This window comes from Rhinichthys klamathensis, unplaced genomic scaffold (genome assembly GCF_029890125.1).
Source record: "Rhinichthys klamathensis goyatoka isolate OS25496 unplaced genomic scaffold, OSU_Roscu_1.1 h1tg000906l_1, whole genome shotgun sequence".
Taxonomy (NCBI): domain Eukaryota; kingdom Metazoa; phylum Chordata; class Actinopteri; order Cypriniformes; family Leuciscidae; genus Rhinichthys; species Rhinichthys klamathensis.
Window position 1 is genome coordinate 200001 of NW_026607252.1, and position 17728 is coordinate 217728.

At 38.8% G+C, this 17728-nt stretch overlaps 2 protein-coding genes across 2 annotated transcripts in view; one reads left to right on the plus strand and one right to left on the minus strand.

Moving 5' to 3' along the window:
• The window catches only part of dgat1a (diacylglycerol O-acyltransferase 1a), a 25854-nt gene extending 20933 nt beyond the window's left edge, over nucleotides 1-4921 (minus strand). Inside the window, exons 1-2 of the mRNA XM_056244074.1 lie at nucleotides 4599-4921; nucleotides 2448-2535 (exon numbers count right to left, since the gene is read on the minus strand). Of these exons, the coding sequence (XP_056100049.1) occupies nucleotides 2448-2535; nucleotides 4599-4792 (282 nt within the window). The 5' untranslated portion in view covers nucleotides 4793-4921. The remainder of the gene's footprint in view (nucleotides 1-2447; nucleotides 2536-4598) is intronic.
• A 1019-nt stretch (nucleotides 4922-5940) lies between these two features.
• Nucleotides 5941-17728, plus strand: part of zgc:63863 (uncharacterized protein LOC393372 homolog) — a 29399-nt gene continuing 17611 nt past the window's right edge. Inside the window, exons 1-5 of the mRNA XM_056244073.1 lie at nucleotides 5941-6178; nucleotides 6976-7161; nucleotides 7244-7324; nucleotides 8051-8237; nucleotides 9559-9660. Coding sequence (XP_056100048.1) covers nucleotides 6115-6178; nucleotides 6976-7161; nucleotides 7244-7324; nucleotides 8051-8237; nucleotides 9559-9660 — 620 coding nt within the window. The 5' untranslated portion in view covers nucleotides 5941-6114. The remainder of the gene's footprint in view (nucleotides 6179-6975; nucleotides 7162-7243; nucleotides 7325-8050; nucleotides 8238-9558; nucleotides 9661-17728) is intronic.

Below are 17728 nucleotides of genomic sequence, written 5' to 3' on the forward strand. Positions count from 1 at the left end.
GGAAAAATATTGTATGGTAGTCCATGCCGAGAGACAACAAATATTTTGATCTCGTTTGAATTGTGCCCTGAATTACACATATGATGTTTGTCAATTTAAAAGATACATTTTAAAGTCAAGAAAGTCGCAGTTTGATGTAAAACTGTTGAGGTGTAAGACTGTGAAAATACGTAATTACAAAGACTACAAACCCCAAAGGCACACATTATCTCTCAATGAATGAAGCTAACTTTACTGAAGCTAACTTTACTGAAGCTAACTTTACTGAAGCTAACTTTACTGAAGCTTACTTTACTGAAGCTTACTTTACTGAAGCTTACTTTACTGAAGCTTACTTTACTGAAGCTAACTTTACTGAAGCTAACTTTACTGAAGCTTACTTTACTGAAGCTAACTTTACTGAAGCTAACTTTACTGAAGCTTACTTTACTGAAGCTAACTTTACTGAAGCTAACTTTACTGATGGTAACTTTACTGAAGCTAACTTTACTGAAGCTAACTTTACTGATGGTAACTTTACTGAAGCTAACTTTACTGAAGCTAACTTTACTGAAGCTAACTTTACTGAAGCTAACTTTACTGAAGCTAGCTTTACTGACTTTACTGAAGCTAACTTTACTGAAGCTTACTTTACTGAAGCTAACTTTACTGAAGCTAACTTTACTGAAGCTTACTTTACTGAAGCTTACTTTACTGAAGCTAACTTTACTGAAGCTAACTTTATTTAAGCTAACTTTACTGAAGCTAACTTTACTGAAGCTAACTTTACTGAAGCTAACGTTACTGAAGCTAACGTTACTGAAGCTAACTTTACTGAAGCTAACGTTACTGAAGCTAACTTTACTGAAGCTAACGTCTGTCATGTTTTCTATAGTCTTACGTTATAATCGTAACGTTACGCCGTCATGCCGGAGTGTTTTGTACCAGACTGCACACACACGAGTAGCGGATCTCGCTCGTTGTTTCGCTTCCCGGGAGATGTAGTTCATTGAGCGATTTTCACATAAAACTAAATGTTACTCTTCTGTTTTATGACAAACTGCGACTTTCTTGACTTTCAGAATTATCTTTTAAATTGACAAACATCATATGTGTAATTCAGGGCACAGTTCAGACGGAATAAAAAGATAAGTTGTCTCTCGCCATTGACTAATGGCTCTTTTCCATTACCAGTACCAGCTCGACTCTACTCGACTCGCCTTGGCTCGCCTCGCTTTTCGCTCCGTTTTCCATTGCAGAAAGTACCGCCACAAATAGTACCCGGTCGTCATAGCGACGCCTTTCGTTGCCCCATCAAGCTCTCGCTGGATCCTCTCTTCGGCAACCAAACAAAGGAATGTCTGCACCTCCTCGTTTGAGGAGTATTCTTCCGAGTTGCCATATAGTAGTAAGTTTAGTAACTATCTCTGGCCAAACTATTTAAAAATGGCGGGGTTATTCTGGATACTCCATCTGGAGCGTGCAATGATGACGCAGTGAATAGTGACGATTCTCTCTGACCAATCAGCAGTCGGCATTGTTTTCACGTCACATTTTAGTATCGCCTTAGGTCGCTTAGAACCTCGCCGGAGGTGGTACGAAAAAAAGTACCCGAAAGCAGGTACAGGTACAACTTTTACACAGTGAAAAACCAAACAAAGGCGAGTCGAGCCGAGTCGAGTCGAGCCGAGGCGAGCTGGTACTGTGTAGTGGAAAAGCGCCATAACATACATATTTTTTCCGAAATAAGGTCCCATGAGCCGGAAGCGGAGGGGAGGGGCTTAGGCTCTCTATTTGGACGTAGGTTGTCGTGTGGAGTGCCAGTGTCATACCTGTCAACAATTTGGTTTTCAAAATCCGGGAGATATCTCCGGGGGGGGGGGGGGGGGGGCTTTTGGGGGTTGAGGTAAATGTACAACTTGTAACGACTGGAAATAAGGTGTGGCCCTAGGCTACACGAGTGCGATTTGGGAATAAAGTGCGAGTTGTGAGATGCCAATCGCCTCCGTGTGTCTGTCTGGCCTCTGCATGCAATAACTTCAGTTGTGAGCTAACTTATCCCTAATCTTCCTGAAGCAACGCGTTACAAACTGTACTTCGGTTTCATTGCGGGGACACCACCTTCACCTGCCATCATGTCTATCGGCTCGCTTTCGGGTTAAACTTTCCGCGACTGCGCAACTGGGTTATAGGTTGCCAGGTTGAGGTGACAAACGGGTTGAAATTGTAAATGGTCTGTGGATTGTGTGAATGTAATGCATTTAATACAATCTGGCAACTGGTCAACTTTAGACAAACATATTGGTCCGATTATTCATAAAGGAGTTTGGGCCATGCAAATTACGGGAGTTTCCCGGGAAAAATAACAAACCGGGAGGGGTCCGGGAGATGGGGCTAAAAAACGGGAGAAACCTGGGAAAAACGGGAGTGTTGACAGGTATGGCCAGTGTGTGTGTGTGTAAACTCACCAGCATGACCACACACCAGTTGAGGATCCCTCTGTAGTTGCTGTATCCGCTATCAGAGCTGAGCAGCGACTCCTGCAGCTTGTGGCAGCTGAAGACACAGACCAAACGAGTCAAGCAGTAGCAATCACATTAAAACGTGCGTATGTGTCTCTGGTCTGACATAATAGTTATTAAAGGCCTCAAACTACAGCCTGAAAAAGTTCCTGTCTCTATGAACTTTTTTTGTTTACTTCCTGTCTCTATGAAGCCCCTCCTTCTTAAAAAAAAGCACACTGTGCTCTGATTGGTCGGCTGGATCAGTGTGTTGTGATTGGTCAAGCTCTTCGAGTGTGTTTGGGAAATGTCCCGCCCCTTACCATAACCGCCAGTTTCAACACACTACTAACTAACTCAACCAGGCCCCGCCCCTTTATTCTGCGAATGAATTATTTAAATGATGAATATTGTGACGTGTTTGTTCCCGGAAGAAACTCAAGACTATAATGGAGGCGTTTCAGGGAGTTCAGAAACACTGACACTGATAGAGAATAACTCCCGCTGGAGGGAAGTTTTCATTACAACTTCTTTAAACACTAAAGAAAGATGAACATGGAAAAAAGCATAATAGGAGCCCTTTAAAGAAAGCAGTTCTGAGAAAAGATCCTGGAGCATGAGTGCATTTACACTTGATTTGAAATGCTAGATATGAATGCAGACATAAGGGTGTCTTAAGCATCCCTGACACTGAGTTTATTCGACACGGATTGAGGACAAGCCAATGTTGAAATCAGTGATGAAACGCCTGAGTTTGAGCAATACTTGTGCAGGAACAGAGCTCTTAATAAGTGTGTGAGTTAGAAAGGGTTATTGCTAAAGTTATTAATGACTAGGGTTGTGTTGATCTTATCAGTGACAGTTTTATCAATGATTTGAGTTGTGACAACAGCTCATTGAGAGTCTCGACCTTCACACCTTTACCTGAAGAGCTCTGTATCTTGAATCCTCTTGTATCTGCTGGTTAGGGTTAAACTTGAGTTCTATATATACTTAATTACATTGTTTTTTCAGATTTACCATACTACTCATGCTACTTTTGTAGTATACTGTGCAAATTTAAAGATTCGATGAAACACCAGGACGATCGACTACATTTGGCAAAATTATCACTAGAACCAGAAAACATAATATTGTCACTACATCACTATGTTTAAAATACTATCCCATTATACAGTATTGCAGTGTGGAAGCAGATTACTAGTATTATGTTGCATGGAAAGAAGAACCAGCGCTGCATGAGGTATTTCACTTCCATTCTCTGTTTAGGAGATTTGGATTACCTTGATGGTTAGAGCTAAAACCCAAGTAGATCCCAGAGACCCATGAACTGAACTGAAATATGTATAAATGATGTGACTGCTTGCACCATCCTGACCTCCCTGAACGTTCCTGCCATTCTTCAGTGTGAATATGAAGGCACAAAGCCTTAATTCAATTAGTATCATGTCTGCTAAATGCTGAATTTATTATAAATTAAATAAATATGTTTAACAAAAGTGAAATCCATTTTTTGTAAACTAGAAACAATTTACTGTGATTTGACAATGACCAAATACAGTATGTGCAAATAAAAATATGTTTTATATATATATATATATATATATACACACTGTAAAAAATTATAGGATCAATAAATTATGACAATATGTTTTTACGTTGCTTTAACTCATAAAAAAATGTTACATTTTAATAAGTTATACAAGTTATAGTTATAATAAGTGATCCTTTTTTGATAAGTTATACAAGATTCAACTCATTTTTTAAAGTCAGTTTAATTTAATTTAATAAATTACTTCAAAGTTGATTGTACTTAAAAATGTAAGGCAGCAACTTTTATATAGGCCTATACATATCATATTATCATTCAAAAATGCAATGACATCCAGAAATGTTTGTAACTGAAGTGTCCAAATACGTTTTGGGTCCTCTGTAGACCTTTATATCAAATGAAGATGTAAATGTAATATGCTATGCCTACATACTGTATGGATAGGCCTATAAATGTTTGTGTATCTGTATGTTACGGTGTACAAGCATCTCTCTCTCTCTCTCTCTATCCAGATAAACAGCTTCACAAATCAAGTCAAAACACAGTACTTCAATAGCATCTTTTACCTGAACGTGTCATCTCCAGCATCACTGTGATTCTTCTGTTTACTCGCGGATGTTTCATGTCTCGGCTCTTTCTCCTTCACCTGCCCGCTGAGAGTCTCTGTTGTGCCGCTGCGCTTCGCGTGAGCCGCCGCGTCTCCGGAGATCGTGGTTCTCCGTCTGTGCTTCGCCGAACCCCTCTCGCTTCGGTCGCCCATGTTCGCGATTATAGTGAAACAAACAGACACATTGTTGCTCTCATGTTCTTCGCGTTTGATATCACGCTGAATCGAAAAGGACGCGGCGCATCAAGCCATCCGCGCTGCGCAAACGTTGCGCAATGAGCGCGGTGACACCCTGATGCACCATGGCACAGTTCTCTGAGTCATTAAGCCACTGATTACACTGTTTTTACAGCCATCTACAGGATTTGCCAAATATCATAAAACACATTTGCTCTCATGCGGTGAGAGACTTTGTATTGATCCATTGGTGGCATATGGACCTATGATAATAAAACAAGATTGAGATTATAATTATTCAAAGAACCCACATATAAGGATATAGTTACATTCTTTGCATTTATTTACCTCTATCCAAAGCATACACATATTTAGATGGATCTGGAGTTTCTATAGGCTACATCTGTAATTTTCTTGGCCTTGTTTAATAAAGCAGGTTTTTGGGACTGCAATGGAAACACAAGCTGAGGATAAAGGGAAAGTTCACCCAAAAATAAAATTCTGTCATTATTTACTCACCCTCAATGTGTTCCAGACCTTTAGTCATTTGTTTCTTCTGCTGAACACACAAAAGAAGATATTTAGAAGAATGTCGGTAACCAAAGAGTTGATGGGCCCCATTGACTTCCATAGTATTTTTGTCGGAAGCCAATGGGCTCCATCAACTGTTTTTATACATAATAATATTACAATTATACTATAATTTTTATTCATTTTTTTTCCCTGTGTACTGGAAGCTTCACCAAGACGAATTCCTTGTTTATGGCAGTAAATCTCATTCAGATTCGGATTATAATTATGATAATAATAATTATTTATATCAAATTACCAAAATAAAATGACTTTAATATATATATATATATATATTAACTGAAACTTGAAATTATGGTTTAGCAGCTGCTTCAGTCAGTTTGATATATTACATAACTCATATTTGTAAATACAAACACGCCGCATGCCTGTCATTATGAGCAGGTGCAGAATCTCTTTTGAAATGAGCCAATGGCGTTGAGCATCTTGACGTCTTTAAACTGCTTTAAACCAATCAGGTGAGACGTAACAGCAGTCAAGGTTGAGTGAGTCACCGGCACTTTCCCAATGGCACTTTCAGCCAGTGAGAGACGACTAGTAAAGCTAGGGTGACGAGCACTCCTCTCCACGTAACGACACGGATCTGAGGGGAATCATAAATGCCACTTTCCTTTCGATTTTACTGCCAGTTTTGAATTAAAATGTATATGATCGTCAACACAACAGCATGTATTTGATATGCGCATGACTGTGAGTCGCTATAGGAGATGAGAAAAGCGAGGAAGCGACTGCCGGCGAGCGGATCGCAAGCGTCTGTCAGGAGACACGAAGGTAAGTCGGTTTCGGTCCATTATAAACTTACTGAATGTATGAGGGAAATCAGTTATAATGTCACTGACTGTGTAAGAGGTCCGTTATGGTGTCACTGAGTGTGTGTGCGATCCATTAGAAAATCATTAAATGTGTGTAATTAAGACATTTGGTAACGTTACACTGAACGTGTAAGAAGACCCATTATGTTGACACTGAATGATTGACAGGTCCAGTAGGATGTCAGTTGTTACTGTTATAATGTCATTGAATTATGGTCCTTAATGTCAGATCAATGAATATGAGATTCATTATGATGTCATTGTAAATGATAGGCCTATAGATATGGTATAAAATTATGTTAATTTTATATACATTTTTGCATTATATCATGTTTTTTCCCCCCTCTAAATCAAATAAGTTATTTTTGGAGGTCATTTTGTCACTCTATCTGTAAAAACCATTAAGACATCACCATAATTTTTTTTCCTCATGTTAAGTTTTGGTGGTTTAACCGTATAATTGTATCTGTATATGAAGTTTTGGCTACAATAAATTGAAATGAAAGCATTTCTTACTTCTGCCTGTTTGGTTTCCACTGAGGTAAAAGTTATTTGAAGATGTTTAAAGACTTCTGATTTGATTTGCCTATACAGACTGCGTCAGATATCACCAGACAAGATAAAATGTGCGTTCTTACATTGATTTAAGCCACGCACATTTAAATTTCCAAGGATGTTAGCGGCCAATTGGCCATTAACTATTTACTCTGTGTTAATTTTGCACCCTGCCTCAGATGTTTTGTGCTTTATCTACAGAACAATTGCCCTGGAAGAAACAAAAGCTGCTTGATATCCATCAGGCCCTGAACTGTGACCCCGTGGACATCGAGACACTGCGGCGGGCGGCTGTGAGCGAAGGCGGTTTGCTGACGGATGACATTAGGAGAAAAGTTTGGCCCAAACTCCTCAGCGTCAATGTGTACAGTCTGCCTGCCAAACCCTGTAAGTGTGTGAGTTTGTGTGTCTGGAACATGCCACAGATACTTCAATGATGTTTACTTTTTCTTATTTTCCTCTTTTAAAGCCAAAGATGTCCGAGAAGACCACAAAGACTACAGACAAGTGGTGCTCGATGTCAGGAGGTCAATGCGGCGTTTCCCGAAAGGTCAGAATCTGATATATCAGTCAATAAACATGACAAACCATCACATGATTTGACAGACTCAGTCTGGAGAGTCTTGAGACATATATCCAATCAGGGCTGAGTGATAAACCAGTTGAGATGATAGAAGTATAGATGTGGGTGTCTTGTATGCCATAGAAGTTTACAGTTAAAGCATGAAAAAAAATTGATTTGACAACTATATTTTTCATTGCAAATTGCATGATTTTTAAAATAAAAAAAATAAGACAAACTATTTTAATTCAGTAGTTTCTTCCATTATTCCCCCCCCCCCCCCCCCCCCATTATATTAACTTGAATAACAACTTGAAAACATTTTCATTTCAGATTATAGTATTAGTATAATACAACAATTTGAGTGCAAATCAGTGTTTAATATATATATATTAGTGCTGTCAATCGATTGAAAAATTAACTAGAATAATCACATTAAAACACAAGCTTTTATACGTTTTAATATATTTTATAATGTGATAATTGCTTTAACTGCTTTTCTCCCGCGTGTCACATGACCAGAGTGTAATCACAGGTTTTGCGGTTAAAACAAATCATGTTTCATCATATAGGTTTTAAGAAGAATAAAGGAGACTTTTTCACATCATCATGTCTGTCTGTAGGGTGTGTTTGACCCTGTGATGATGGAATAATTCATTTTCTGCCCTGCTTTTCTAAATTGACACATTTTGCTGTTGATGCAATGGTTCTCAGGCATGCGTGTGGACGAGCGAGAGGTTCTCCAGGAGCAGCTGATAGACATCATTCTGGATGTTCTGAGGAGAAATCCTCAACTGCACTATTACCAGGGTTATCATGACCTCGTGGTGACCTTCCTGCTGGTGGTGGGAGAGAGGATGACCATCGCCATAATGGAGAAACTGTCCAATCATCATCTCAGGTGAGTTAACCTGACCTACAGCTGCACGATTAATCGTAACAAGATCGATTCAAACACCCACGGGATCTTAGTCCTAAATCAAAGTGATTCGGCTCAATGTCTATTAAACCTTTTGACAAGTACGATCACAGTGAACATTCAAATCTGTGTTCTGAGGGAGAGAGAGCAGTTATATATATATATATAGGTATATAGGTATGAAACAGTTTCACAAACACACATTTCGGTCTTACAATAATTCAGATGATCACAGAAGTACTGGGATAAAAGTTTGTAGTTCAGATATAATCACTTATTTAAATGGAAGTGATCAAAATAGAGTAAATCAGCTTTTGAAAGTAACATGACATGTCAAATAAAGATTGTATCAATTACATTCTTTCACCAGAAGGTGTTTTTCTCAGTTTTGAGAAATAGTTTTTCGCAGTTTATCCAGAATCATAGAGCTCTCACCTGACCTTATGTTCTTCCCTACCTAATTCTGTTTATAATGTTTTGCATTGTTTCTTGCAACAAAAAATATTTTTTTTTGTATTACCATTTTCCACAAATGGATATTTTCGGATTGTAAATCAAAAACTTTGATAGTGTGATCGTTTCTGCAACACTTACTTTTATGCGTTTGGCAGGAGCTTTTATCCAAAGTGACTCCCATTTCGGATGACACTGTTGTCTTCTGTAGAGCTGAAACTATTTTTGTTTCATAATTGATGGGTTTTGCTAGCCTGGATGCCAGCCGAGCTTAGCCCCGCCCACAACATTTGAGGATGGGAAGTTCAGTCTGGCGATGATCCGTTGTGAAGCAAGTATGCCCGAACCAAAGCTGTTCGGACCAATCAAATTGTCTTTATACGATGATGGACAGATAATCAACCGTACCGTAATCATCACGTCACCAAAGACCGCTTGGGTTGAATTAGTTTACAACAAAGATGGCCGCCGCTGGAGACCTGAGATGTGTAGATTCAGCCATCGCGTCTGTTATAGTAGATGTAGACAGCGCATTCATTTAAAAAGAGGAACACAGAACCGCGATCAAGGCATTTGTCGATCCAATCGAGTCCAGAGGCATTTTCTTTCCTGGTTGGGTTGAAACGCCCCATAATCTCAGCCCAATGGAGCAGTCAGGAGTCAGGCTAGGGTTTTGCAGCATCAACACTGATTCAATTCAGGTCAATAACAAAGTTATCTTTTTTTTTTACAATGTAGCACATTCTCTACTGTTTGAGCTCTAGGAATGCTTATTTTCATTTTACTCTGATAGTGATAAGTATCCTCAGACATTTATTGTGTGTTTGTCGTCTTCTGTTGGGAACTGCAGGGATTTCATGGACCCCACCATGGACAACACAAAACACATCCTGAACTACCTGATGCCCATCCTGGAGCGAGTGGACCGAGAGTTGCACGACTTCATGATAAGGTAGACTCGATTGTGTTATGCTGACTAGTGATTATCTGTGATTGATCCATGTTCTTATGTGCATCTAGAATATGCAGATACGAACGTGGATCAATTACAGAGATTACATTAGATGAACTATAGAGATTAAACACTAAGATGGCTCTAAATCCAGATTAGTTGAGGCATGTTTGAAGCCATTGTTAATAATAATCGGCTGTACACAGTCTCCAGTTTGTTGTGAATGATTTAGTATTACTAAGTTATTTAATGAACATTGCCATCACTTTATAAAAGCAGTAAACCACTCAAGGCCGTCTTTTAGGAGATGAACTGATTGATAGGTTTGATAAAAAAATGTCTTGTCCCTCAAATAATATATCATAACTCTCATAACCAGAAGTTTATACTCCAATCAAAAAAGTCTCGCCTCTAAATAGGGCAATTTATGCATCTTTACAGTTCAAATAACACACATTTTTGTAAGCAAGCAGGAGCTTCACATTTGTTGCTTATCTTCTGGACTGATTGAATGAAAGTGCGTATAAACTGAGGGACAAGTCAATAATTTTGTGTGGTAATCAACACCACAACAGATCCATGTCAAAGGGAACACTCCTTTTTTGTCTGACCGTCTGAGGTTAATGTAGTTCCCTGTCCTGAAGAGGGCAGCAGAGGGCGTCTTTAAACGTGTAGGCCGAGTTATGAGGGAGTGACGCCTGCTAACTAACCTGACTCCGCCAGATGGATTTGCTCCGCATATCCATCTGGAAACCTTCCGTTGAAGTAGTTTTGGTAAGGGGCGAAAATACTGGTTAGCTGATTGGCCTATGTTGGTGATAGACGGGCCAAATTAACCAATCAGATCAACGAAGCATATGACGTACTAACAGAGCGTATCTTTTCCTCTGAGAAAAGCCTCCAGAGCAGTGTTTTGCTCTTCTTTCAGTGAAGAAATACTCTGTAATTCCGATAAAACTTGCTCGATAGCCACGCTGATGCTAGTTTCATCCGCTGAAGCCGACATGTTCTTTAGACTGAAGTGACGCGCTTCTCGTTGCGTCACACCTCAACCCGCCTCAAAGCCAACGCTGATTGGACGTTCGTTTGGTGAACTGCTCCCAAATTTTCTTTAACGGAAAGTATCCAGACTGATCTGCGAGTGAAACCTTGAAAGCTTGCGAGATCAGGATGGTCTCACGAGGCTACCTGCTAACAGGTTTATCTCCCACTTATACACTGTCTGAGACTATAAAGGCTGCTGAAATCTGTGACATGAATCTCAAATGTCTACGTTTGTTTCCAGTAGCTGTGTGTGTACATTGAATCAGGTGAGAGAAGGGGAGTAGCAGTGGGTGTGTGTACTGATGCACTGTGATGTACGGTTCGCTTGAGCTCTGTCAGTTTATAAAACTGATTTCCCCGCAAGGACACACACACACACACACACACACACACACACACACGCTTTATGTAATAATCTCACTGGAGACTGTTTTGTGTATGTAACTCTTCATCAGAGTCACTGTCACAGGGCTCAACATTTGTTCCGGTTGGGCCAGATTTTTACTTCCCTGGTCAACATTTTAATTCTCTCTCTCTTTTTTTTCTGCATTATTATTATAAATGTCAGAAAAATATAAAATACAACTTTTTTTTTTTTTTACAACAAATAATTGTTCAGCCAGTAGAGAAAATGTGTTAGAAAATAAATAGGCAAAATTAGTGAGGTTTTTTTTGAAGAGTAACTAGATTTCTTCCCCACTTTATTAAACGATTTATAATAAATAAATAATCTTTTGTAAATTATAAGAGTTATTTTTAAGCCTAAATGCGTAATGTTTAGTCGACGTGCCTCTACTCTGGAATATAAAATGATTTTTATTAACCTATTTATTTGTTATTCTCCTAATTTTGTTTGTATTTATTTTTATTTTAAAAAAAGAAAAAAAGAATAGGTGTTAAAAAGTGTGTGTTTAGCTTATTTCATATTATGTATGTTACTGTTATGATTCAGCTGTTTTGTAGTTGATGTTTGTTTTCCTAGTAAATAAAAAAATGCATTAAAATGAAGTCATAGAGTGCAGAAAACATTAATGGTTTGTTTACAAAATTCAGCCTGTTGTACAGTAGCTTCTGACTGTTAAATCATTCCTGCAATATTGATAAATCCTCATCTAATGTATGCTCGCTATAATGCATATGCACATCAGCAGACGTAGTTAAACCTCACAGAAATTACAAATATTTAAGTTTGCATAAAATGCATGTACAAGTTTTTCAGCAACTATGAGATAGATTGTAGAAATGTGAGATCTGGGCTGAAACTCACACACACACGACACACTGACTATCTTTATCGTAGAGCTCTGTGTCAGACGGTTTAAAGTGTTGCGTATTCCCAGACATGGGGACTTGTGACTTGGTGACTTGGACTCGAGTCGACTCGAGTCGCTATTTTTATGACTTGTGACTTGACTTGACATAAAATGAAATACTTGAGACTTGACTCGGACTTGGAAGTTAAAGACTCGGGACTTGACTTGACTTGAGACACGATGACTTGAATGACTTGAGTGTTAATCACATCATGTTTTCAGTTTGAATATAAAATATATATATATATTTTTTTTTTTAAGTTGATCACGACACTATCATCAGTCATACCCTCTCGTACCTTACGCACACCATGCACGCCCACTTAGATCAGATATCACATCAAAATGTCGGCCGGAGGGCTACCGAGGGTCATTGCTTTCGGCTTCAAGAATTATTCACACGATGGCAAAAGACGAACAGCGCTTTGCAAGACATACAACGTTAACATTGCGGACAGCCAGACGACAACCTCCAATTTCGTCCGTCATTTGAAGAGCCATTCTGCCCAGTAAGTGCTTGTCAATTTGTTAATGTTAGTTGGTAGTTAGCTAATGTAATAGCTAAAGTAGCCATTAACCCTTTCACAAGTAAGTTTAAACTATTCTAACTGATCCCCCAGCGTGAGTTTTTCTAGGCGACCGTTATTTAGAACCTGTCACTCACTTTAATGTTTCATGGTGACGCGTCATTGCTTGTCATGTGACACAGCGCAACCACAACACAGCGCTGAATGAATGATCTGCTTTTATGTCATTTTTCCTGTTTTATTCAAAATGTTCACAAATGTATTAGTTATAACATGCAACACTGATATTCCAATTGTCAAATATGTGCAAGTGGATGTGTTTTGTTGTTTAAACACCTTTATAATGATCGCGTTAGTTGAGCTATATGTGCGAATGGGCGGTGCCATGTTAACGTTAGTTTACAACACGTCAATTTCTCAACTTCTCACGAAATACATAAAAGTAAGTGACCGGTGAACTGGGAGAAGAATAGGGTAAAATGTAAAGCTACTTACACAATGTGTATCTGATATGAATAAAACGTGCGTCTTATTATAATGGAAAGGATTATTATTGACGCTTCCATAGACATCAGTGTATATTTTACAAACTACAAATATATTTTTTTGCTAGTAGTTATGTGTATTTAAATGTCTGAAACCTAAAATAAAAATGATGTGGTTGAAAACACTGAACAGTTGTGATATATGACAGCACTGAGAGCGTATGTCTCTGGCTCAGCGCCAGCCAACGCGTTTGAATTCATTGATAAATAACTTTCAAGAAGCAGAATAGTGGGTCATATGTCTAATGCTTTTTGAAAACTTAAAGGGGTCATATAATGCCATTTTTGTACAAGCTAATATGATTCTTTAGGGTCTAAATTAAAAGTTTGTAATATACTTTAATTAAAAATTCTTATTAGTATTGTAAGAAAACACTTATTTTACTTGGTCAAAAACAGCTCTGTTTTCAGCACGCCGTTTCAGTGCATATGACTTTAAATGATCATGAGCTTCGCTCACCCCGCCTCTCTGTTCTGTGCATACACCGTTTGTAACACAATAACACAATAACCATAACGCGTTGTTCAGTATAAACGTGGAATTATGAATTATATTGAGAACGTCATACATAGAAAACATGCCATAATGTACCCTGAGTGTAAACCTTAGACGCATTCATTGTGAAGCGTGCAGCTAGCGATTTGCAAAGATTAATATATTAATATAAAAGTTTAATAAAACGTTACACTCACTTCCGTTCTTCTGGAGATTCAGCAGGAACACGAATATCTGGTACCGATCTTTTTTCATGAGCAGCTTCTTAGCAAATCCAGCTTTATACTCACCCTCGTTTATAAAGCAGTCTGGTGTGTGAAATGATTCGGCAAACATGAGAGCATTGACGTTGCTCGTGGGGAATATTCCCTTCGAAAACAAACACAGCCATTGCGTCTTCAGCGGTTCGGATTTAGGAACATTAAAATGACTGTGTTCGTTATTACACCCAAGAACAGAACACCACAATCGCTTAGACGCCATTCTGCTCATAGACAGTGCTCCAGCATATCAACAATGACCGCGCCGCGCAGACTATGATTGACAGCTCTCACGAGCGAGGGCGGGTCTGTGTTGAAACGCGGCTGTCATTCAACAATCGTGGGAGGGGCTTCCGAGCTTGTGACGTCACAGGCTCGAACGGCTCGATTTGAGGCAGGGGAAAACATATAAGGAGATTAAAGCAAAACCACTGGATGGATTTTTATCATTATATGATGGTTGTGTACAGGCACTGCCAACACACATTTCAGTACAATCAACTTGTAAAAGTGCATGTACCATTATATGACCCCTTTAAGGCTTTCTTCTTCATAAAAGAAGTCGGACATCACATTTTTGTATACATTTTTATTTCTTTAAATTAGTAAGCTACAGGACACCATCTTTCAAAACATGACCTGCGCGAAAGAGAAAAGTGAATGAATGCGTCATTGTTCCCAAATGCACTTCCGAATGCGCCTCTGTTCATTTCAAACCAAACTGACGCCCATAGATCAAATTCTGCAGGTAAAATTACAATAATAAGGTGACTTGACTTGGACTTGACTTGACCTACTACAAGACTTGACTTGACTTGACTTGACATAGCCTGTGACTTGACTTGACTTGACTTGCCCAGGAAAAAAATACTTGGAACTTACTTGAGACTTGAAGGTTAAGACTTGAGACTTACTTGAGACTTGCACATGTGTGACTTGGTCCCATCTCTGCGTATTCCCCACACACTCTCAATGTCATCTTGCGTTTCAGCTTTTGACAGCCATGTGTTGTTTATTTGTCCTTTGAAACCTGATGCATAAAGTTGCATGCATTCTTGCAAAATGTATGTCGACTACGCGTGAGTGTGTGTGTGTGTGAGAGAGAGAGAGAGTGTTCACATTAACCTGTAGCTCTGCATTGCGTGAGGCTTTTCCCAGCTCTAGTTTGTAAAAGCAGGTTATTTTTAATGGCGACTCATCTAAAATGTAGAGAATAAGAGCTTCTTCATAAATATTGCATCGGCGCGTCTCGCCGCAGTGCCGGTCGGTCCACAGGTTTAATGGTGTTGCTCACTCAGGTGCTGTTGCTTTTGCTTTTATGAATCTTTCCAAACAAGTTAATAAAACTTCAGAACTTTTAAAAAGCCCTAAAAAAAGAACGTTCCTGTTCGTGCGTCAGTTTCTCTGGTGATATTTAAGAGCTCAGTAAATGACAAGCTCACAAAAAGAGCTTCACCACATTGCGAATCATTACGATTCCTATTGTTACTGGTCACGCGGAGAGTTTTATCCTCGTCCAGCATGTGCTCGTGACCTTGCAGCACATTTACAGGGCAGGGAAAAGGCCCACAGCGCCGTTAAATTGCTCACATGGAATATCAGTGACTGTGATTAATGAATGTGTCAAACATGCGTTCCTGTGTTTTGCACATGCTAAATGCTTCGGCGGGTTTTTAGAGGAGTTTCGGGAGAGCTCTGCTGTGTCCTGTCATGTTTGAATGTCAGTTTCACAGATTAGAGGCACTTTCAAAAGGTCATGTTGCCATTGAGCATGTTTACTTATGCCAGATACATGCTCTACGTGACGCACGCGAGCGTATGGTCCCGCTGTATGAATGCAAGTTTGTCTCTACTGCGGCGATCACAAACCTCAGTACATTGACATGGACACCAAATATACACTACCATTCAAAACGTTTGGGGTCGGTAAGAGTTTTAATGTTTTTGACATTAAGGCTGCATTTATTTGATTAAAAATACAACAACAACAACAACAAAAAACTCGTTATAATATCGTTAAATATTATGACAAACTTAAAATAACTGTTTTCTATTGTAATATATAGTAAAGTGTAATTTATTCCTGTGATCAAAGCTTATTTTCAGCATCATTACTCCAGTCTTCAGTGTCACATGAAAGTTTTATTTATTTGAATTATAAATGTCTCTACTGTAACTTGATCAATTTAATGCATCCTTGCTAAATAAAGTATAGATTTTTTTTTATTTCTATACAATAAAGAATAAAAATCTTACTGACCCCAAACTTGAACGGTAATGTATAATGCTACAAAATTTTCTATTTCAGATAAATGCTGAAGATTTAAAAGACTTTTTTCTGCTTAATCTGTTTTTTTCTGTTTCTGGTATAAAAACATTTTCTTGAGCATCAAATCATCATATTAGAGTGATTTCTGAAGGGTCATGTGACACTGAAGACTGGAGTAATGATGCTGAAAATTCAGCTTTGATCACAGGAATAAATTACACTTTACTATATATTCACATAGAAAACAGTTCCTTTAAATTGTAATAATATTTCACCATTTTTAATAAAAAAGAAATGCATCCTTGGTAAGTATAATAGACTTCTTTTAAAAAAACATAAAAAAATCTTAACAATCCCAAACTTCTCAATTGCAGTGTATATCCAAATAAATAGATTCGGCAATAGATAGATAGTTTGACCAAGATGGAAAATGTTATGCAAAAGATAATAGGCTTTATGCCGAGCGTCACGTGACCAAGCCGGAAAACAGATCACATCGCTTCCGATTCAGGTCTTTTGTATGTGCTTCATGAAATTTTTTGCGGTTTTACTCAAGATAACTTAAAAGGAGCAAGCAAAAATGAGCATAACCAATGTCCCTCGATATTTAAAAGTTTTTTAATTTTTCTTCTTCACACTAACGTTTAGAAATTTAAATAGCATAAAACACCAATAACAAAGTTAACTCAGTAGGTTAGCTGATTACCTTAAAAATCCATATCGTAGTTAGTTCTTACGGCCGTTAACACTTTCTCTGATAAGCGGATGCAATGAGACCCGTTTTCCGGTTTGGTCACGTGACGCTCGGCATAAAGCCTATTGGGTCATTTGTACTTAATATAATGTGAAATTGTCCAGTTTGACCTGATGATGTAGCCTAGCTGACGTCAGACCACGTCTCATTGAGATTGAGACGTGGTCTGGGAACCACATGTTAATTTTCTCGTATTTGAGGCGTGGTTTACGAATGCCCAGAGCCGTTTATTGGGTGCTACGAATGTCTATCAAATGCGCCTGTACGTAGCTCATAGCCAATCGTTTCAATTATACCAGATGACGTTTGTAGAGCGACAGAAGTTAGACGAGGAAGAAGACGATGGGTCAGAGATTTATTTGTGTTATAAACTACTTGGAACAATATCTAAAGGGCCGTACACACCGGGACGAATATCGGCGCGCGTTATTCGCCAGCGTTTTTCAACGCGTTTTTTTTGTTCACACCCAAGCGATTTTCGCTGACGATGAGCCGAGTGAACACGCAAATTCATTCCCTGACATTAGATGGCGCTTAATGTAAAACAGAAATAGTCCTATGTTGTAGTCGCTGTCGCGTTTGTCATATAGTTCTTCATGTTCCGACACCAACGAGACCAGCGGCTCTACATTCATCTGGCCTCGCATCTTCCTCGTCTTATTTCTTCCCGGCAGTGTCGACGCTACTTGGCGTATATCTTCTTCGCCGTTACGTATGTGTGCTCGGCAAGACCGTTTTGTGTTTGAGCGCCCCCAAGTTGTGTTTTACTGTATCTTCAGAAGCTGCAGACACGTGAGCAAAAGCGCCAATCTCATTGGTCGGATAGTTTTTGACGCAGTGCGTCAAACCAAAAAAACAAA